At 43.6% G+C, this 23,120-nt stretch overlaps 1 protein-coding gene across 1 annotated transcript in view; it reads right to left on the bottom strand.

Annotated features, from left to right (window-relative positions):
* Nucleotides 1-1,030: 1,030 nt before the first annotated feature.
* PMM2 (phosphomannomutase 2) overlaps nt 1,031-23,120 on the bottom strand; it is a 34,703-nt gene continuing 12,613 nt past the window's right edge. The window contains exons 4-8 of the mRNA XM_068244654.1: nt 22,994-23,085; nt 20,455-20,554; nt 13,674-13,749; nt 5,888-6,003; nt 1,031-1,148 (exon numbers count right to left, since the gene is read on the bottom strand). Coding sequence (XP_068100755.1) covers nt 1,044-1,148; nt 5,888-6,003; nt 13,674-13,749; nt 20,455-20,554; nt 22,994-23,085 — 489 coding nt within the window. The 3' untranslated portion in view covers nt 1,031-1,043. The remainder of the gene's footprint in view (nt 1,149-5,887; nt 6,004-13,673; nt 13,750-20,454; nt 20,555-22,993; nt 23,086-23,120) is intronic.

Below are 23,120 nucleotides of genomic sequence, written 5' to 3'. Positions count from 1 at the left end.
TACACAAAGATGTTGTACACATGCAAAAGATCAGTGCCTGCAAAATGCATTCATAGTCTATGATATCTGCAGATCTCATACACACTTTGACATTCAGTATCTGCAGATGAGATCCACCAGGATAAATCTTCAGATCTGCAGTTAATTGTCAGATCTGCAGATAAATGTCTGTTATGCTTGGTACATACAGAACAATTTTCCGCTCGATAGATGGATCATGTCCGATATTCCTTCCAATCGATTCTGCGCTCGATTTCTCATAGAAGTGAATGGAAATAGATAAGAAAAACGAGGAAAGATAAGAGAACAGAGCAGAAAAAACAAACAAACAAAAAAAAAACTATCAGGTGGGAAAATGGAGCGGAAAAACTTAACATGTGTACCCAGCATAAAACAAGGTGTGTATAAGATCTGCATATATCATAGACTATGAATATTGCAGGAACTGATCTTTTGCATGTGTGCAGCATCTTGCAAAGATTTTATCTGATGGGGAGTTCAGCTCAATAGAATAGATTGTGTAGGTATGCTCTCATACTACAAGGAAGGGGGTAAAATTGGTCTGTGATCTTTCAAGTGTGTACATAGCTTTAGGCCTTGTTTTGCCATTGGAGTTCAGTCATCTGTTACTACAGTCATCCCTAGTTCCCGGAAATCCAGGTTTGCTGGATCACTTTGAATCTGATAGTCAGGGGACAGTGGAGACTGTGTGCTCTTCGGCAAGCCAGCACCTATACAAGACCAACATATCAGATTTGTGTAGACTTCCCATTTACAGTAGACAAAGCACTGACACCAACATTCATAAGTCAGCCTCACTGCATGAAAGGCAAAAATCTGTGCCCTTCTATGGAATTTACCAAACATGAAAGTGGTTCTTACCTACGCTAAAATGCAGATTTGTTCTGCATAAATAAGTCGTTCTATGAACCCACTACCCTTTCATTTACTCATTGCCAGCCTATAAAAACATCAGAAAGCTACTGCAAAAAATGCCTAAGTCAAGTAGTAATTGCCATCAGCCTTCCTGTAAGGAACAGAGTCTATTTGAAAAATAGATCTTCACAGATTTTCCTTGTGTCCTCGGGAGATGTCACTGTATGACCAATTGTTCTGGAGTCAGAGTAGATTTCATAGTCGTTTCCACCCTGTAGACAAAAGACAGAAATTGATACTAAATGTTATTTATAGCACAAATAATGTTTTACACCGAGGATGGTTGAGCTCTATAAGCTCCTCCTCGACTATTAACTCATGCAGTCTCAGGTATACAACCTACACTATACAATGGGAGGGCCTGCTCATTAAAGACATCCACAGAATTATTAACTTACAGTCCACACTACATATTTCATGGTCAATATCAAACCCATCCCCCCCCCCCCCCCCCCCCCCTACACACTAGGAGTTTGCAAAACTAAAAAACAGTAGTAGACAAGCAACCAGAAAGCCCATCTATCCAGCATCAAACGAGCCCAGTCTGTACCAGAAAACCGAAACCTGTGTGCTGTGCATTTTATTTTTTTCATTTCTACTTATTTTCTCTGGACAAATAAATTTAAAAAATACCATTTTACACTGATTGAGTTGTTTAGTTTGTAATGCAGATCATCATACATATTCATGCATTATTACGACATGCAAGAGCAATGTTTATGATCCTGTGTTGCCTCCTGCTGGCCATAAGTTGGTTAGAGTATGTGGAGAACTCTGATAGTTCTTAGCCAAGACATCTCTGCAAATCATTTGCTTGAAGCATTGAAAGTCGCAGTAAAATACAGAAATGTTCTAGTACGACGACAGGTTTTCCAAGGCTGCTGACATTCTTTCACACACAGCCAGTCACAACACACAGTAAACCTTAGTTATGCCAAGACCTCCGGAAAGGACTGCATGGGCAAGAGCTCACTGCTTCTCACAATGTTCCTCAGAAGCCCACCAGAGTGTTTACAACGCTACAGAAAACATTCTCAAAGGCTCAAGGTTTTCCACCATTATTTCTTGGGAGCGTGGGAACTCATAGCATGTTGAGTAATGCTACTCTGCAACAGCCAGGACTTAAAAGGGACCCCGAGGTGAGTGGGATATTGAGGCTAACATCCATTTCCTTTTAAATAATGCACATTGCCTGGCTGTCCCGCTGACCCTCTGCCTCTAATACTTTAAGCCATAGACCCTGAACAAGCTTTCATATCAGGTCCTGACTAAAGTCTGACTAGACTACCTGCATGCTTGTTTCAGGTGTGTGATATAGACCCTACTGACCAGAAAGATCAACAAGGCTGTCAGGCAACTGGTATGGTTTAAAAGGAAATAAATATGGCAGCTTCCATGGGTCTCACACCTCGGGTTCCTTTTAACCACTGGCAATAGCATGTTATGCAAGCTGACAATGCAAGGATTTATCTGGACCTTATGTTAACAAGATCATAAGATACATAAATAGATGAAGATGTGAAGTGAAGACAAAAGTACACAGACACCAGGAGCCCACTCGGGCGTAATATCGCTTGGTAACGGGTAAAATTGTGTGGTGATAGAAGTATACTCACAAATATGGGTTACTACAGGACATGTGTGGGCATGTGGGGAAGTACCGTTCCCACCCAGCCTTTCAGAAGGAGGCGGTCTCGGTCGCTACTCCAAAAAAGTTCAGTCCACAACCAAGTTGTGAGGGTTAGTACCCCATCAATGTAGGGTGCAGAAGATAGACAGGTACACGTGCAGAAGGCACCCAATAAACAAAAATGTATCAAAGGGTAAGGAAATAGTGGTCCTACCTTAAAAAGAGGCTCACATGGAGTAAGGTAAAAAAAGGTTTCAAATTGTATTTGTGCACTAAGACAAACGGTTTAACGGTGTAAGCTGCTTCCTAAAGTCAAATTGTGCCTTAAAAACAAAACAGGAGGAGGCGCTCAAAAACAGACATCATGTACCATAAAAAGATATTAAACGGTATAGACAAAAGACTAAATAGATGTTATATGGATTATGATTTTATGCTATTTAGCCTTGTCTATACCATTATACTGTATTATTCTATTATATGGTACTTGAGGTCTTTTTCTGAACGTCAACTCCCATTTTATTTTGAAGGCACATATTTGACCTGAGGAAGCAGCTGTAGGCGTGAAACGCGTTGTCTCACTGAACAAATAAAATTTTAAACATTTTTACCTTCAAGATTTCCTTACCCTTTATTAATACATTTTTGCTTTATTGGGCACCTCCTGCACATGTACATGTCTATAAATAGATCGAAGATTGAACATACAAAGCTTTCTAAAATTAGATAATTGTACAAGATATGGAGAACATAAATCTGACTTATAGTAGACAATATGGAATCACTTTTTGAGAGTGCAATTCTTAAAGTCAATAGTAGATCTTCAGGTTGCACTCCTCTAGAAGCCAACTAACCTTTCACCTCATATGTATTCAAACAACCCCCTAACCCCCATCACCCCACAAAACACATCTGCCACACTAACATTTATATTTAGGCCCTGATCTAGCTTGGCACACATCTCTCTATTTTACCTACAGCCCAGCATATTCATTCAATACATACATTCATATTTTGACCTCCTCACTTTTAAAGTGATCCCGAGCCAAAGCTTGGGATCAAAATTGCATACATACCCTGAGAGGGAAGCCTCAGGATCCTACTGAGACGTTCCTCGCTGATCAAACCACCCCCCCCCCCCGTTGTTGAGCGTGGCCCCCCTGCACATCGAGGCCGTGCAGCTCTTCTGATGCAGGGCCGCGTGAGCTCGCATGCGCAATACCATGGAGCTCATGGCTCTGGCTTACAACGCAGGTGGGCTGGGTTGGCTATTGCGCGGGAAGAGCTTGCGCCGGGCCCGTTGGGATTAGCGATGATGCATAGTCGCTAATTTAGGGTGCCGCGCTCAGTGACGAGGGACAATGTAATAGCGAGGGAAGCCTCAATAGGATCCTTAGGCTTCCCTCTCTTTAGATAAGTATCTGATGTTGTGCACCCGAACTTCGGCTTGGCTACTCTTTAAAGAGGAACGGTCGTGAAAATCTTAAAAATTAAAAACACATAAATAAGAAGTACATTTCTTCCTGAGTAAAATGAGCCAAAAATTACTTTTCTCCTATGTTGCTGTCACTTACAGTAGGTAGTAGAAATCTGACATTACCAACAGATTTTGGACTAGTCCATCTTCTCATAGGGGGGGGGGGGGGGGGGGGGGGGGTCTCAGGGTTTTCTTTATTTTTAAAAGCAGTTAGTGAATGGCAGTTGCTCCGTCCAACTGCCAAAATAGTGTGCAGCGAGCAGGGAGGCTGTCCAGCATATTTGTATAAAGATTTTTCAGGGTATGTATTTATAAAGAATAAAGGCCCTGCTGAGAATCTCCTATGGAGAGATGGACTAGCCCACAACCTGTCGGTAATGTCAAATTTCTACTACCTACTGTAAGTGACAGCAACATAGGAGAAAGGTAATTTATGGCTCATTTTACTCAGGAAGAAAAGTACTTCTAATTTGTAGGTGTTTTAAATTTTAAGATTTTTGCAATAGTTCCTCTTTAAGCAAGTTGCAATCTAATGCTAATACATCTAAAATATTTTGTTCCCTTAAAGGAACACTATCGATTAACATGTTTTTTTCAATTGAGATAGGAATTGTTTGGGAAGTGCAGCTAAGTACTGGTGTATACATTTGAATGCTTATCTCTTTGTTTACGGTTATCAACTTCCTTTAACACTTTACTGTCGCCAAAACTGCTGGCTGAGTGAACCATGAGGGGAGGGGGGATTCCCTCACACTACATCTGTTAACCCTGTGTGTGAGAAACCTCTTAGCAGCTGCCCGTGTCTCTGACTGAACTGTCTGCAGAGATAAACAATTGTAATAGTGTGTGAAAACTGACTCCACAGCTTTTCTGCAGTCTGACATGCAAAAAACGGTGTAAAATTGAAACAGAGATTCACCTCTGCAAATGAAACATTCCAAAATCTACAGACAATGAATTACAGCCTTTACCTCTGATAATTAACATGAAAAAGTAGGAAAATGTTTACACAGCTACTTAGACATTATTTGTACATTGTCATTTTAGAACACTTGGTTTGATAATGTTCCTTTAAGAAACAACTCTCAATATAGTAGTAATAGACTATACAGACAAAAGGGAAAAATGGTCACACGTTGACAAATATTATATACACACACACACACACACACACACACACACAAAATTAAGAAAATAAATGTCAGCTTTCATATCTTTCTCAGTACAGTGATGCTTAAAATCATTTCAAATATATACAGTAAGTACAATAAATTACCGTATATGAAATGGAAACTTAAACTTGTTGACATTACTGTGTGGCTGCTTTACTCACACCTCTGATCTGCAAATATCTGATTATTGGTCTCTGAATATGCATCTTTGTTCCCATCTGTTCGCAGGAAGAATGAACGTTACATACAAGCACGGTGGTTGCATTTTTACAGTACACACCACAGAAAAAAAATAATGCTGTCACACACATTGGTATTAGTGAGGGGTTGATGTGGCGCAGAGAGGCATGGGACAGCTGTCAGACCTGCAGAGTGCAGGGTCAGTAATATAGCTAGACTGGTGTATACCGTGAAATGCTGCTGTTAGATGAAATGTCTGTAAACAGGTTGCCAGGGAATTTATAAACTTCTCTAGATTGGTGCAAAATGAGGAATGTAATACAAATAAATTCATTAGTAATCGGGGAGCAGTTTGAGGCGGATTCATAAGGTCATGTATCCTTTAAGGTTAGGCTAAAAATATAAAATGATCATGTTAAGAAGACAGACATGAGAAAAGTCACACATGAAGCACAAAGTTCAGCATTTGAAAAAACGATGGTGAAAACTCACAGGCATGGTTTTGTCCCCAAAGAAGTAGATTTTGGATAATCCTTCCTTTTCAAGGATTTGTAAGCAGTATGTCTTGTCCCATCCAGTTGGGAACACGTCAAAGCTGATCTGACCACCTGTTGATGACATAATACATTTAAGAGCACAAATACAATGTAAAATAGGGAATTCTTTTGCACTCCTTTAACCCACAAATGATACAATGTGAATGCAAGTTGCTAGTTTAAATCGAATTTAACTCTTGTATTTGTGACATAAGGCAAACACCAATGACTGTGATAGAGCAATGAAACCCAATCAGCTTTCAGCAGTTGCTTGACACTCAAAAAAAAACAAAACCTGAATTCCAGGCAAATATAAAAAAGGCACTGAAACTGTATCTACTGATTACAAAGTAAACGAAAAACGTAAGCGTTCTATATATGGTTTGTGTGAGACAAGTATAACCTGCTTATATTTCTCATTAACAGATTCCACAAAGCATCATGGGAGGGTCAGATTTTCAACCCTTAGTACAGGTAGAGAAAAACGACTTCACATTATTTAAAAAAAAAAAAAAAAAAAAAAAAAACTGTATTAAATTCCCATAAGTCTTCTGCACAACAGAATTCTCATTGAGAGGGGCAGCTACTACTAAAAGAAGATCAGGTTCTACTACACAGAGCTCTAACAGAAAGTACTACCATTTATTAAAGGCATCTCCAGATCGAAGCAGTGAATGTGGGCACCAGCGGTACTATGTTAAAATGCACGCCGCATATATCGCAATGTCAATTACGGCTATCGCGGCAACCAAGGGGTAATTTCGGGGTCTCTTATGTTTCAGGATTAGGCTGCCAGCACCCGTTAAATAGTGTGAGGATGTATACAGCAGCAAAGGAGGTGGTTATATAGGTGCGGTTTGCTGCAGGGGTTCGGTTGGGGATCGCGGTGGGGGGGCAGTTAGGGATGTGAGAATAAATGTTAGGCAACAGTATAAATAGCAGTGAAGATTACTGATATTCTATCAGAATTACCCAGTGATTCATAGTAGAATATTGGTAATATACAGCTATTCTACTACTAGCCATCTTTTGCACACATATTCTGGCACCGCCTATTTTACACACTTCAGATATCTCCAAGCATCTCTGGATTTTGAAACATGGTCCATCGTAAAAAAGTGCATCTCTTACCTGGGTCTTATGCTGGGCATAGATGGCTAGATTGTTCTCATCAATCGACTCGCTAATGGCTCGATTGGTAATATCCAACCTGTCCGATTACCGCGCCGGATCGATTCTGCGCTTGATCCCCGTGGGCGAAAAATGGAAGAAACGAGCGGTTGATAAGGAAGTTCCCACGGGGACGAGCGGGAATCGATCCACGCGCCCGCACGGATTAGCAGGGACGTGCCGGCATCGAGCCAGCATTAAAGAGAAACTCAGACCAAGAATTGAACTTTATCCCAATCAGTAGCTGATACCCCCTTTTACATGAGAAATTATTATTATTATTATTAAGTATTTATATAGCGCCGACATATTACGCAGCGCTGTACAGTATATATATATATATCTTGTCACTAACTGTCCCTCAAGGAGCTCACATTCTAATCCCTTTTCACAAACAGTCCATCAGGGGGCGCTGTATGACTGATATTGTGGTGAAACCCCTCCCACAAAGAAATTCTGAGTATGTACTCTTGGCAGTTTCCTGTCTGTGAACCTTGCTGCATTGTTTCCAATTGCCAAAAAAGCAAGCAGCAGCTACATCACCTGCCAACAGTAAAAATGGCACCATGTAATGAATGTCAGAATGTAAATTAGGGATTTAAAAGATTTACAATGGGCAAACACTGACTAAATCATTTATACATAATTATTGTAAAAATTAAGCATTTTTTTATTACATTATTTGGAGTGCCTCTTTAAAGAAGCATGGCTGAGCTGGTGAAATGTTATTAATTTGGCACTTGTGACAGCAACATGGTAGGTAAGTGATTAGCACACTTTTACTTGCAACAGTAGAGCCCTAGGCTCAGATCTACACCAGAAGACCATCCTGAGTGACCCAGGTAGTATATCCTAAGCAAATAATTCTTAATGTGTCCAGTCCCAGATGCTGGATACCTTATATGACATGCCCGGTGGAGGTGCTTGCATGTCTCTGCAGGTGCCTCAGTACTTTAGGCCCAGGGAGCAGTCTCATGAGGAGAGAGCTTAAGAGTGACACCAGTATAGCGACACTAAATATTCACTCAGTAGGCTAGGTCAGTAAGAGAACATGTATCACTACTTAAAGCAGTAGGATCAGCCATACTATGCCAGGGAAAACACATAAGTACATAAATACTTGACCTACTTACATAACACATGTATTATACTGTCCACGTTTTGATTTCAGTGAATGTTATATAGTAAATTACGAGAATTCTGTTCCTGGTGGGGGCCATGTCTTTTGCCCACAGTTAAGGCTAACTTGTGATGTCATTTCTGCCCTTCACTTTTTTTCTTGTCTCCTCCAATCGCTGAGTCGCCTCAGCCTTGCTTGTAAACACAAGTGAGTAGGGGATTAGGTTTCAGATAAGAAGCTGGCAGGGAAATAAAAGGGAAGAGGAATAGATTATAGATAAAAAGAACCCCCAGCATGCAATTCTTTGGCATGACTACTAAAGGGCCAGTGTTCCTTAAGTATGTGATAACTCCAAATCATAACAGCAGAAAAAGTTTTGAAAGTTTCGAATGCAGGATTAGCATCTTTATCACTTAATACATTCAGACCAGTTGCTGTTGAAAGTTGATTTTTATGGTGACGATACCGCTTTAAAGAGAAACCGTGACCAAGAATTGAACTTCATCCCAATCAGTAGCTGATACCCCCTTTTACATGAGAAATCTATTCCTTTTCCCAAACGGATCATCAGGGGGCGCTGTACGACAGCTTGTGGTGAACCCCCTCCCACAAGAAACTGTGAGGACCATGGTCCTGGCAGTTTCCGGTCTGTGAACCCTGTTGCATTGTGGGAAAGAGCTGTTTACAGCTGTTTCCAACTACCAAAAAAAAGCAAGGAGCAGCTACATCACCTGCCAGCAGTAAAATGTCACCATGTGATAAATGTCAGAATGTAAATCAGGGATTTAAAAGCTTTTACAATGGGCAAACACTGACTAAATCATTTATACATAATTATTGTAAAAAAAAAATGAAGCTTTTTTTTTTTTTTTTTTTTTTTTTAATATATTGTTTTCACTGGAGTTCCTCTTTAAAGTGTAACTGTCTGGTATAACATCAATTCTTTATTTTATCTGGTAAACAAATAAGGATGCTAACCAGGCAATCCAAAAGTTAAAAATCACTATTACTTTTCTTGTTGATAAATTCCCCAGTTTACCTAACTCTTATTTGGTACATTGCAGCCCTAAGGAAGTTGCAGGTCATGCTGGGTTGTCTTTTTTGCGTCTTTACTTTCCTCTATGCAGCCTGATTGGCTGAAGCCTTTTTCCCTCCTGTTTTCCCCTCACACACCTCTGTTCCTGTCTGATTGGCCAATATTTCTCATGCTGAGACAATGCACTTTCTAGTGCAGAGCTGGGTGGGAGTGCCTGAAGACTGGGAGGAGGGTGGGCAATGCATAAAGAATCAGGCAGAGGAGAGTAGGCTTTGTTTACATCTAGAATCAATGTATTTATTCATAAAAAGCGCAAATGCAATTGGCGGATCAAGTGATGCTTAGGCCTCTTTTACATGACATCACACATGCATGAACCAGATTTCATGCACGCGTTATGTCCTACAGCGGAACATCAGGAAGTTGTGGTTCAACGCTGATCAGCAGCACTAGTTCTCATTCACCCGACGAGAAAACACTGGCACTGGACGACTGAAAGCTCCCAGATGAGTTACGACGTGACGCTCTGGAACGCTTTGTCTAATGTGAAAGGCAACATGAAAGCCCATAGACTTTCATGTTAACCCACTAACTGCATCCTAGGAGGCACGATCCATCAAAATGCAAGGATCAGCTCTTAGTGTGAAAGAACCTCAAGTATAGACTGTTAAGCTATGCAGAATTCTCCTTCCAGTGCATTCTGGAAGAGCAGACATTATTTTCACTGGCTTTGGTATGATCAGTAAACAAACATTCCGCAGAGCTACACCTGACAGGTCTAAAGTGGTCATCTGTGATACCATTCTAGAATTTAAATCAGGGTGAGGAGATTGACAAACCCTGACTAAATAATGTATACATTCATATTGTACACACACACACACACACACACACACCTCTCTAATAGAATTGTCTTGTTAAATGTGTTTTCTAGGTACAAGCTTTGGACCAGTCAGTCTTTATTACTTAGCGAGTCAATGAATCCCATATATTCCTGCAGCCAGTGGTCCTTTGGGATGCAGAGTATGCATTTATCGCAAGACAGCAACTTGGCAAGTAGTACCTTTAAAAGATTTTAAGCAGTTTAACCTCTTCTTGTCACTGCATAGTAAACCGTAATGTCCCCACTGAACTTCCCCCATGCTGGTTAAGTCCATTTACTGAAGCCACTAAATGTTCCTGGGTGCTCCCGTGCCATCATCTGTCTCAATGCATATTGAGGACTTTGCCGTATCGTTACCAAGATAGGGATTGTACATTAATGTGGCACGTGTCCATATAACCACCACCAGTCAATAATGCTGATCAATAGGGAAAGTTTCTTTTCGGTAACGAATTGTCCCTATTCATTTACCATAAATCTAAAGGATCCCACATCATAAAGGGGTTACATTTTTCAGTGTAATGCTTTTAGCAATTCTTCTTTTGCCATCAGCAGACTCCTTGACCTGGTAATACATTATACATAACACATGCTAAATAACTGCTCTACTCTAGTCCTTTCCGGATTAGCCTTCCAACTCTGGCAATATAAAGCTCTGTCTCTGCACTTCATGCCAACAGCAAAATACTTATCAGATCTTAGAGGTGCAGGGCTAGAGTGGGGAGAAAATGCCTTATGGTGCCCATACACTGTACTATAAAAATGTTCAATTTTCCCAAAACAATCAAATGAAAGTCAAAAATAATGTTTTTTTCAGTCAAGGGGGAAAAAAAAAAAAAAAAAAGGACAGGTTGGAAAAACCCTTTATACTCGATCTAACAGATTTATCAAACAAAAATTATCTACTGTAATTGAAAAAACAAAATTAAAAAAAAAAATTGTACCATGTATGGGTGCCATTAGGAAGAACAATGCTGCCAGATTTCATATACTGCACACAGTGCAGAGTATTCCAGCTCTACAGCACAGATAATGGATACAAGGACTGATGGTACTCTAGACTCATCAGCATATGCATCATGCATTAGACAAATGACCAGACTGGTGCAGCAGAGTACATGGTTTATCCTGGTGTAACACTGAGAAAACACGGAAAAGCCGTCGCGTGTACTGGCGGCAAGGCGGCTGATTCCGCGTTTAGCGCTGCGGTTTGTTCGCAGCAGCGTGCGTCTGGTGTGGCTGGTTCTGTTAGTTCACACAGGTTGAGGAGCTGCACGCGCGCCAGAAGTCAGACCTTTTATACCAGCAGGAGATGCATCAGCTGATCAGGACGATCAGCTGATTCCTGCTGGACTCCTGATTGGCTGAGTGGCTCGGGCGGGGCGGCAGAGTCCTGCAACTATATATTCAGGTTGCTTGTCAGTTGCTGGTTGTCTGCCATTGCGAATACCTATGTGTTAGCACTCAGACCTTAGTCAGATCCTTCAGTGTGGTGGAACCAGGTGGACCTGGGAATCTAAAAACTTAGCCAGTTCACTGTATTATTATCTGTGTTATTGCTTAGACCAGTTCCAGGGTGTAGAGACCACGGACCTCACACCCAAGACTAGGGAACTTGTGTTATCATTCTGTTATACTTCAGACTAGTTCCAGGGTGTAGAGACCACGGACCTCACACCCAAGACTAGGCATTGTTTGATATCTGTTATGACCTATTGCATTTCTGACTTTCCCTCTGCTTTCTGATTCGGTACCTCGCATATCTGATTACCTGTTGCCAAACCCTGCTCGCTTAGGATACCGAATCAGTCTTCTGTCTTTGTACCTTATCTGTCTGTGTGTTGCCGACCTGGCTTGCCCGACCTCGAGAGCTATCTCTCTCGTTAGAGATAGTCTCCAGACCTGGTAGTGACTATCACCCTCAGGTGTCACTCACAGGTTCAGCCTACCTTACCCTGAAACTCCACCCCTTTGGAGTTCTTAGGCTACTGGAAGGTCTCTGTTCCTGCCAAAAGGCAGTCCCGCCCATACTGCCAAAGACCACCTGCTCCTCGGGTGGTCTTACTCAAAGTCATTACTGTTGCACCAAACACTCACTATAAAGGTGTCCAGAGGTTAGTTATACTTGGATTATTGGTGATTCTGCAGATCATCAATAATCAGGTATAATCTGTATTCTTGGTGATACTGCAGATCACCAATAATCAGATTCTCTCTGTGTGCTGACACCGATCGTTACAAACGGCCTGTAAATTGAGTGTTCACTGATATCCCTGTGTTCTGGCCTAGTTTGTGTGTACGGTATATACTGGTACTATACTTACTGGTATCTTAGCTTATTTTCTATGTTGTCCAAAATGTTAATCTACTGAAGATTATGTTTTAGTATTTGATAGGATCCAACTGTAGGACGCTGTGCTATATAGCCATCTTCCATTAGCATTCAGGACAGATTAGGAAACCTTAACCGTAGAAATAAATAAAAATAAATAGACTAACTTACCTAGGGCGTCTACCAGCCTCCTGCAGCCTCCCTGTGCCCACCCTGTCACTAAGTGTTCCTCCGGACTCCAGCAGCAACTATCTACCAGCTAGCCGACTGGTGAGTCGATGGGTCACTGAGCAAGCGCATGTCCTTAACTACGCTCCCATTGCCGGGAGGGTTCTGCTTAGGCACAGTAGAGTTTTTTTCATACTGTGCATGTGCAGAGCGCTCCCATGCACAGCAGTGTGATCAGGAGGCGCACAGACCAGGGCCGTGCTGCGGAGAATCATTTAATGATGGCGCAGACACAGGGCGGCTGCAAGGGGAGGTGGGGACGGCTTCAAGGAGAGCGTTAGAAGCCCCAAGTAAATGACATTTTTTCTTTCAGTTTAAGTACACTTTAAACCAAACTACATTTTACATAGAAATATGTAACCATTTTGCTTCAATGACCGGCATATCAGCGAGCCTCCAAACCTGTCAGTGATCACACTGTCAATTTGGCAATCCTTGGACTGCTAATAGGCTGCTTAGGCACCAACCTCTGCACTGTAAGACCTCAGTGGGCCATATAGGTTTTTCCCAGGGATGTAACTACAATTACATTTCAGAAGACCTTTAGTGCGAGACAGCTAATTTTGGCCCCGCTATAGGCTGTAATGCTGGTAATAGCTGGAGCTCACATTAGCAAAAACAGGAGGTAATTCTGCCACCTGCAACAAACGGCACCCAAAATACGTGTCTACCAAGTTGGGAATAGTGTTTAACGCGGGCAGGAGTTTGGATACAGCATGGTGAGCTGTCTTTTGGCTTCACCCTGCGCCATTTTTTGAATGTACGCGGCTTCAGGGCACTCTGAAGGGGCAGATGGTGAAAACAGGGCATTTTTTTGTGCATGACATCCAGACTTGTTTAATAGGAACTTCTGTGATGACCAGTTTGGATCATGATACCAGATACACAATGATATTACACTGATATGTATGACTTTGCTAACTATCGAAATTGCTCCTCAAACATTTTAGAAAAGGTTTGTTTGATAGCTTACCTATTGAAAATGTCAGGTCCTTTCCTTCAAATGCTTTCCGTAACTCAGCCACAAACTTGTCTCTATAATGCTCCTTCTGTAATGAAGAAATTTAAAATACAGCAGTGTTAGCAATTATATTAACACATGCAAAAAATTGTAAATATGATAGGTTACCAGAGATTACAGGAAGCACAACGTTCCCAAGTAAGTGAACTGCTTTCACTCTACCTTTAGGGCCCTTTCACACTGGGGCGGTGCAGCATTTTTACTGCACCCCACCACAAGGCAATGTTAGTCTATGGGGCCTTTCATACTGAGGCGGTGCAGCGTGATGGAAATGCTTTTGCCGCGTTTTCGATGCGAGGTCAAACCCGCGTTACCCTGTGGCTCACTGGAAGTCATGTAAGTCTATGGCGACGCGGGTTTGTTAAAACGCCCACCACAAGTTTTACGTGTCGCACATGTGCAAAAACATATTTTAGCTCTATGTTTCCACGTACGCGATCGCTTCGGCCACAGGAAGTGGGCATCACTTCCTGCTTCGCCAGCTGCCTGACAGGGAATATAACGTACTAATGAGGTAATCTCCAAAGGCCCCTGGCCTGCACCGCTACCGCCTATTTGCAGTCTGAAACTGGCCTTAGGCTGGGCTAACACTGACAGTGAAAATGGACCATTAATTGAATTGAAAGCCAACACATCAACAGCATAGGATCCATTTAGATATGTCCGTTGCCAACAGATCCTTTGCTTCAGTTCTGATGAGTGGACCGCTGGACAGTGTGGTACACAACAATTTCGGTCACCGCAGAAGCTGTTGGAATCAATGAAAGCCTAATGGAACAGACAGTGTATTCTCAGAAGGCCGTTTGCCATATACTTCTTGCATTCTTCACCTGCTTCTGTCACTTTCACGCGCAGTCGCCGCTTCTCTTGCCACTGAGGACAAGCGTCGCAATACCAATGGGAGCCCTTGCACATACTGCTGAGCCTCACACCTGGAGAATTCTCATTGGTCCACTGAGTGGACCAAAGCACCATTTTTAGTGCTTTCATCATTTGCACCCCTCGTGTGTAAGCATTTGACATTTGGTGCAGTTATACAGAAGCAGAAAACTGCTCACATTGTGTCTAAGGCCGAGTGCACACCAAAAACCTCTAGCAGATCCGCAAGACGCTAGAGGTTTTTGAAGCAGAATTTCAGAGCTAATTCTAGGCATGTATAAATAGGTTTTCTAAACATGCCTAGCGTTTTGTGGAGCGTTTTTGTGTAGCCTATTTCATATATTGTTACAGTAAAGCTGTTACTGAACAGCTTCTGTAGCAAAAACACCTGGAAAACCGATCTGATCTACCGTTTTTTCAGAGCGGTTTGAGCTTTTCCTATACTTTACATTGAGGCAGAAATGCTTCTGCAAACCGCAAAATTGCTGCAGGACACACATTTGCTAAAAACCTCAAACCGATGGTGTGCACCATCCCATTAACCTCCCTGGTGTTCTATTAAGATCGCCAGGGCGGCTCCAGCGATCAGAAGTAACAAGGAAGGCCGCAATGAGCAGCCTTCCTTGTTTCGCTTTCGTCTGCCGCCTCCGATCCAGCCCTTAGCGCTGGCCGGAACTGTTTGTTCCGGCTGCGCTGGGCTCGGGCGGCTAAGGGGACCCTCTTTCGCCGCTGCACGTGCCGGATCGCCGCACTGCGGCAGCGATCAGGTAGCACACGCGGCTGGCAAAGTGCCGGCTGCGTGTGCTCCTTTTTATTATTTTTTCTGATCTGCCCTTACTCTAATATCTAAATTGCTTGCATTTACCTGTATCCCCCCCCCCCCCCCCCCCAGCTATTGTTATCTTACTGTCTGCTTGATTCACACCTCTTTATCCACCCAGCTCTAAGTATTTGCATAGTCCACCCCCATGCTGGTCAACTTCCTGTCCAGCTCACAGCTGATTGTAGTGGAGGCTAATGGTCTCTAGACCAATCTTATTCAAACATTAGGGCTGTGTGGATGTTCATAAGGATGCTGTGTAATCGGCTTTGACGATTGTCGGCTCGCATTTTAAGGATCGCTTTAAGGATCTTACTAATTGAATTTACCATAATTCACCAGCAATCCAGCAGCATTAAGCAGTCACTAAGGTATTTGCATTATTTACAACTTTAAACACTGCCAAACATCTCGGCCTACACAAACCATCTCTCCCTACTCTCAAACTCCATGACTCCTCCACCTTTCTGCACACCTCTTCCTCCACTATCTACATATCACAATATGCTCTTCCTCCACCTGCTCCTTCACCACCTAGTCCTCAATAAGGTCACCTTATGTAACTCTACCCTCCCATTTTACCCTCCAACCCCACGCAACTCCCATACCACTCCATCACTGACTCCATGCACACCCCACTCTAAACATGTCTCCACCCCCCTCACAGTTCCTTCCCGCACCCACACTCACTCCCTCTCCTCCCTCATTCCCATCCAGACCTCTCACAAGCACACCACCCCTCTCTCCTGCGCCCTCTGGAATGCTAGATCAGTCCGCAACAAACTCACTGAAATCCATGACCTTTTCCTCTCCAACTCCCTCACCCTCCTTGCCCTCACAGAGACATGGCTCACCCCCTCTGACTCTGCTGCAGCAGCGGCCCTCTCCTATGGGGGACTTCACCTCAGTCACACCCCCAGACCAGAAAACAGGTCTGGGGGAGGGGTGGGTCTGCTCCTCTCCCCGTCCTGCACTTTCCGTGTCCTCACGCCACCTCCTTCTTTAAACTTTACATCCTTTGAGACACATGTTATCCGCCTCTACCATCCCCTTCCAGCAGTCATCGCAGTCCTTTACCGCCCCCCATCCACCTCCATTAAACAATTCCTGGACAACCTGGCCTCTTGGCTCCCACACATCCTCTCCTCTGACCTCCCCACAATCATACTTGGGGACTTCAACATACCCATGGACAGTCCTTACTCCCCTGAAGCCTCTCAACTGCTCTCCCTCACTACTTCCCTTGGCCTCTCCCAACACACCAATTCCCCCACCCACCGCGCTGGCCACACTCTCGACCTGATTCTCTCAAAATCAGCCACCCTCCCCAACCTGGACATCACACCCTTCCCCCTCTCCGACCATCACCTTCTCACTTTCTCCATCTCCCCATCATCCTCCCCCAACCCTCCTCCACCCTCAGGTCGTTGGCAGAGAGCTTTGCATAACCTAGACCCAACTGCACTAGCCAACCCCCTCCACTCCCTCTCATCCACCCTCCCTAACGTTACCTGCCCAAACCAAGCTGTGGCCAAATACAACCAGGCCCTTTCAGCAGCCCTAGACATTGCTGCACCCCCCACATTCCGCCCCAGCCGTCCCATCAACCCCCAGCCCTGGCACAATGCACACACTCGCAACCTCCAAAAACAGACACGCAGCTACGAACGCAAATGGAGGAAATCCCGCAGCAACTCCGACTTCTTGGCGTACAAGGCCAACCTGCAGCTGTTCTATACCGCATTAACTGATGCTAAACAAAAATACTTTGCTGCCTTGATCGGATCCCAAGCCTCCAACCCTCGGCGCCTCTTCAACTCCCTCCTTAACCCCACCACTCCTCCCCCCACCTCCGCCCTCTCAGCCACTGATCTGTCCACCCACTTTACCGACAAAATGGCCAGCATCCGACGGGAAATCTCATGCCTCCACTCCACCACCTCTTCCTCCCCCACCAATACCTATTCCCCACCCCACCCTCCACTCACTGCCTTTACTCCTATCACAGAGGACCAAGTCAGCCGTCTCCTAGCCACTTCTCCTGCCACCTCCAGCCCCCTAGACCCTGTGCCATCCAAATGCCTCCGTCCTCACTTCCCTGTTCTGGCTCCTGTCCTCACCACTCTGTTTAACCTCTCCCTCTCTACGGGTACCTTCCCCTCTGACTTCAAACAGGCCACTGTACTTCCCCTACTTAAAAAACCCTCACTAGACCCCTCACTTCCATCCAGCTACCGTCCTATCTCCTTACTCCCTTTTGCATCTAAACTCCTAGAGCGTTTAGTCCACCAACGCATGACCCATTACCTTGACTCCAACTCCCTATTTGATCCCCTACAATCAGGATTTCGGCCAGGTCACTCCACCGAGACTGCCCTCACCAAGGTCGTCAATGACCTCACGCTTGCCAAGGCCGAAGGAAAATACACTATCCTTCTCCTCCTAGACCTCTCATCAGCATTCGACACTGTTGATCACTCCCTGCTACTCCAGTCACTGCAATCTGTGGGTATCCAAGACCGTGCCCTAGCATGGTTTTCCTCCTACCTCTCAAATCGCTCCTTCAAGACCTCCTTCAATGGTTCCTCCTCAACCTCCTTCCCACTTTCAGTTGGGGTCCCCCAAGGCTCTGTTCTTGGTCCCCTGCTGTTCTCCATTTACACCGCCTCCATAGGAAAACTCATCTCCTCTCTGGGTTTCAACTATCACCTATATGCAGATGACACCCAGATTTACCTCCATACCACTGACCTCTCCACCACCACCATGGAGAAGGTATCCTCTGGTCTCTCAGCTATTTCATCATGGATGTGTGCCAGGTTCCTAAAATTAAACCTGGATAAGACTGAGCTCCTAATCTTCCCGCCCCGTGCTGCTTCACCCCCCACTGACCTCTATGTCACTGTCAATGGCACAATCATTCATCCAACCACACAAGCCCGCTGCCTGGGTGTCACCCTAGACTCGGCCCTCTCCTTCACCTCCCACATCCAAACCGTAGCTAGAGCCTGCTATTTCCACTTACGCAACATCTCCAAGATCCGGCCTTTCCTGACCCCAGACACTACCAAACTCCTTGTCCATGCCCTCATCTCCCGCCTGGACTACTGCAACTCCCTCTTGTCAGGCCTTCCTCAAAACCGCATCGCCCCCCTAAAATCCATCATGAACGCAGCAGCCAGACTCATCTACTCCTCCCACCGCTCTGTCTCCACAACTCCCCTACGCAAATCCCTTCATTGGCTTCCAATTCACTTCAGAATCAACTTCAAGATCCTATGTTTGGCATACAAATCCTTACACCAGTCCTGCCCAACCTACATCTCTGACCTGGTCAGCAGATATACACCTGGCCGCCCACTTCGCTCCTCCAACGACCTCCTCTTAACCACCCCACGCATCTCGCACTCCCATGCCAGACTGCAGGACTTCACTAGAGCTGCCCCTATCCTGTGGAACTCTCTCCCGCTGCCCATCAGGCTCGCTCCCACCTTCAAAAAAGCACTCAAAACTCACTTCTTCAAGGAGGCCTACATCAACTCGACACTACCCTAATCCTTTCTGCCAATAACTTCTTGATGCACCCCCTCCTTTTGTGTCACCAGCCCCTCCCTCTAGATTGTAAGCCTTTGGCAGGGCCCTCTTCCCTTGTGTATCATACTTGACTGTATGCACTTTACCCAGAATTTGGAACTGGTAATTTTTTACCACTACCATTCCAGTTTATGATCTGGCATTGTACTATTATCTGCATTGTGTTGTGTATCTTATTGCTATTACCTGTATTGTTGTATCTTTGGTCCGTTACCTGTATTGTTCTGTCAACCCTGTTATTGTCTGTAAGCCTATTTATTGTACAGCGCTGCGTAATATGTTGGCGCTATATAAATCTAATAAATAATAAAAATAATAATAACTTTAAACAAATCGGCCCAGCAGGGCCTGAGCGGCACCCTCCGGCGGTAATGGACGAGCTGAGCTCGTCCAGATCGCTAAGGAGGTTAAGATACATTAGCCAAGCGTTTTCACAGGCGGAAGCAGTTTGCAAAACGCTTAAAAAACGCTCGGTGTGCACCAGGCCTTAATGTGGCTTTGTGAGATGGGCGCCTTCAAACTGCAAGTACAGAGTGCTTCCCAACACCTGGCCGGTGCAGCAGAGCAGCTGGCTGGTAGTAGATTAACCACCCACAAGAAATCTATTAAACATAAAATTACTGCCACTCTGCCAGGTGTTCCCCTGCTATTTCTGCTCTCCCTGGGGCCCAATTCAGATTATTAGTACAGAAAAATGACAATTTATGGTGAAATCTGAGGCCTCCTTTTACTCCTGAGATCCTCCTTTAACAATAAGGGGACCCCCAGGAAAAGTAAAGAGGGTCATTTTTTTAATACCTGCCTATTTAGAAAAGGTGAAAGAAAATAATAATGTGTTTTTTGTCTATAGATCTTTCTTCTGACATCTTGATCTGTTATAATTTTATTATGTCAGCTTCACCCGTGAAAAGTTCTCCCATCTTTAGTTTCGTTTGCACTCCTAACAAACATATTTTTGATACATTAGGTGTGAATGAAGCAATTAAGCAAGACAATATACCTTTTGTACTGATGGGCCGCGCAGATCTCTTTGCCTCTCCCGAACCCCCCCCCCCAAAAAAAACAACAAAAACTTTTATTTACTTACCTGAGCCCTCACCCAGCCCAACCAACCCCCACAGTCATCATGTCCCGTGGTGTCCTGTGCATGCGCACTCTGCCTGGAGCGCACTTGTTGCCGGGAGCATTCTGCACATGCACAGCTCTCAAAATAATTTGTACCACACATGTGCAGTAGCTGCAACTGGAGCTCCAGTCACCGACACAGCAGAGGAGACCCAGGGGACATTGATGGACCTGAAAGACAATGGAGGGCTCGAAGAAGCCCCAGGTAGATAAAACTATAGTTTTGTCAATTCATACAAGAGGATTTAAAAATGTTTTCATACTGTATAATAGCTGGTATTAAGCAATGTAACTATGACAGAAAACTTCACTTACTTTATCCAGTTCATAGAATTCAATCCGTTCTTCCTGGGTACAATTTCTTCCAATGGGAGAGACATTAAGCATCCCATTTCTAAACTCAATAAAGGTGCCCCTGAAATGGTAAGAAAAGGAAAACATTTTTAAAGCAAAGCTGCTGGCATGTGATATGCAGACATGAGAACCTGAACGCTTGCACATTTCCAAGAAACTAGAAGTCTATCCTTATAGGCTGTTACTACATTAGGTCCTATGGCCCCTGTACACAGCTCGTTATGTTCCATGTGGACTCGCAACACATGGCTGCATGCATTTACTTTTTGTGTGCAATGCAGTGTGATTCCATCTATTTTAAAGTGAACCTGTGGTGAAAAATCTGATGAGAAACAATTATGTTTATCCTCCTACTCCTAAAAATGACTAAGTATCCCATGGGTTTCTTTTATATTTAAACATTTACAAAGGAGGTTTAATATTTTACGGTATCCATTTAGTGGCAGCCTATTAAGTGTCCCAGAGTTAGAAGAAGGTCAACAGTTCATGTGTTTTATCTCTCCCTGCTCTAGGAGTTGTATTTGGCCAGGAAAACTTTTATGGCTGTAATCTGCTTATCAGTGATGTTTACTATATTTTCCAACAAGACAGACAAGACAGAAGCTGTCACTTCCTTGCCTAGAAAATAACTCTTTCAGGCAACAAAATAAATCAAGTAAAACAGCCTGGCTATTATTAGGTTTGGCACTGTATACACACACACACACACACTTTAAATAATGGGAACATGCCTGCTTCTGTGCATTTTTCAGCAACTCAATGTTACAGACGATACATTTTGCTGAAAAATGCACAGACACATGCAAGTGTGCTCAGGTCCTAAAATAATTTTCTCTGCTAACCTTGCAATAAGAAAAGTGGCAGCTACACCCCTCTGTTAAAGAACGGTGGGAGGGCTGTAAAAGGGATCTTGCATAATCAGTTCCCTTTAAGAAAAATCTAAATATTCAGTACAGCTTCAATGGTGAATGGAGCTTCAATATGAACCTATAATTCACAAGGGTACCCTTTGTTTATTTGCTACACCTAAATTCTGGAGCCTTCATTTACATGCAGCACAAGTAGGCACATTTCCACATGCCAAGTTTGGCCTACTGATCTGCAAAGTCTGGTGATGACAGATCCTTAACAGTGAAGGTGAAATGAGGCGATGTCTGCTGCTTTGCATTACCGTGTAGGGCATTAAGCTGCATCTCTGACATGCAAACTTAAATGCTGTCCCTTTATCCTAGAAGTGTTTTATTTATTCAGAATTCTACTCCCGCTTTGCTTAAAATGAAGAGACAGTGTCTCAGTTTTTTTTCTACCTTTCCGTTTCCCTTCCACTCCATAAAAAGCAAACTGTTTTGTCAACTATGCTCTCTGATCTAAATACAGTTTGTGGTCACTAAATAACATTTCATGATCTCACCAGAATCCAGCACAATTCAGCTAAAACAAAAAGGTAGGCGTGTTCTGAGCTCTCTCCAATTCCCCAGGCTGTTCACAAAGCCCTATTCACAACTAAATAATGCCAAGGATTTATAACACTCAGGTCAAGCTGGAAATGTATTCCTGTGACTTGATCTAAAAAAGGGTGTATGTTAAGAGGGTGATCAGACAGAAGGACGGGGGGCAGTCATACAGTAATTTGTGCATCAAATTTCATAGCTTAGTGTAAAATTCTAATAACTGGAAACAGTGCATTCAATTCCCTGAAGGATGATTACTGGAGTAATTGTAGTTACAGTAGGTTTAGGCAAGTTCCAGCACAGTAAGCACCAGGAGTGTATAAGTGATAATCCTCACCTTTCACCTAGTCGTATGCCCATAGATCAGCATCACGCCTGCACATCATAAATAGGCCATGTCAAGCCTGTAGTCAACTCAGTGTTTTAAACCAGCCTTAAAAAAATTGTGCCTGATCATTTTATTTTGCACTAGTAACCTACCAGAGATGACGAGTCTTGAAAGTTTTATACATACCTGGGGCTTCTTTCAGCCCCATCCGCACGGATCGCTCCCACCCCGTTGACCTCAGTCTTCTGCACTGGGTCCCACAAGTTCGGCCAGTGCTTTTTCCCAACACTTCTCACCCCGACTCTTTGTCTGCATACAAATATCCTATTTGAAGATCAGAACTGCAGACTTTACTTCTGAGTTCTAACCAATTCATTGTGCATTAGAGAAAATATGCCAGAAACTGGAAGCAAAGACAGCGGCCACAATCTATGTAGGGTCACATTGCGGACAATCTGCCTGATCTGTGCTGGAGGAAGATAATGGAGAGCCTTTTTGCAGGAATACTACCAGTCAGGAGCTGAACACAAACTTCAAATCAAGTTGTTGGGTTTTTATGCCTAAAGGTCCACTTACATTCTGCTCAGCATTATATTGTGATTCAGCAGTGAAGATTTAAATGCAATAAGTCTTCCCATTTATAGCCAAAGTCCTAGATTTTCACCAGTATCCAAAGTCTGTTATAAAAAAAAAAAAAAAAAAAAGTATAGTATCTGCACACCTTTTCTTTGGCAGCCTCAGCTTGGCAATGTATTCTAGGCAGTAGTTGATAATGTCTTGTAGCAAGTCCTCCCCCAAGTGTGCCTGGATGCTCTGCAAAAACAGCAGTGTTACATTTGTTATATTTA

The sequence above is a fragment of the Hyperolius riggenbachi genome, chromosome 7 (genome assembly GCF_040937935.1).
Source record: "Hyperolius riggenbachi isolate aHypRig1 chromosome 7, aHypRig1.pri, whole genome shotgun sequence".
In the NCBI taxonomy this organism is placed as follows: domain Eukaryota; kingdom Metazoa; phylum Chordata; class Amphibia; order Anura; family Hyperoliidae; genus Hyperolius; species Hyperolius riggenbachi.
This window is presented reverse-complemented; position numbering and strand designations above follow the sequence as displayed.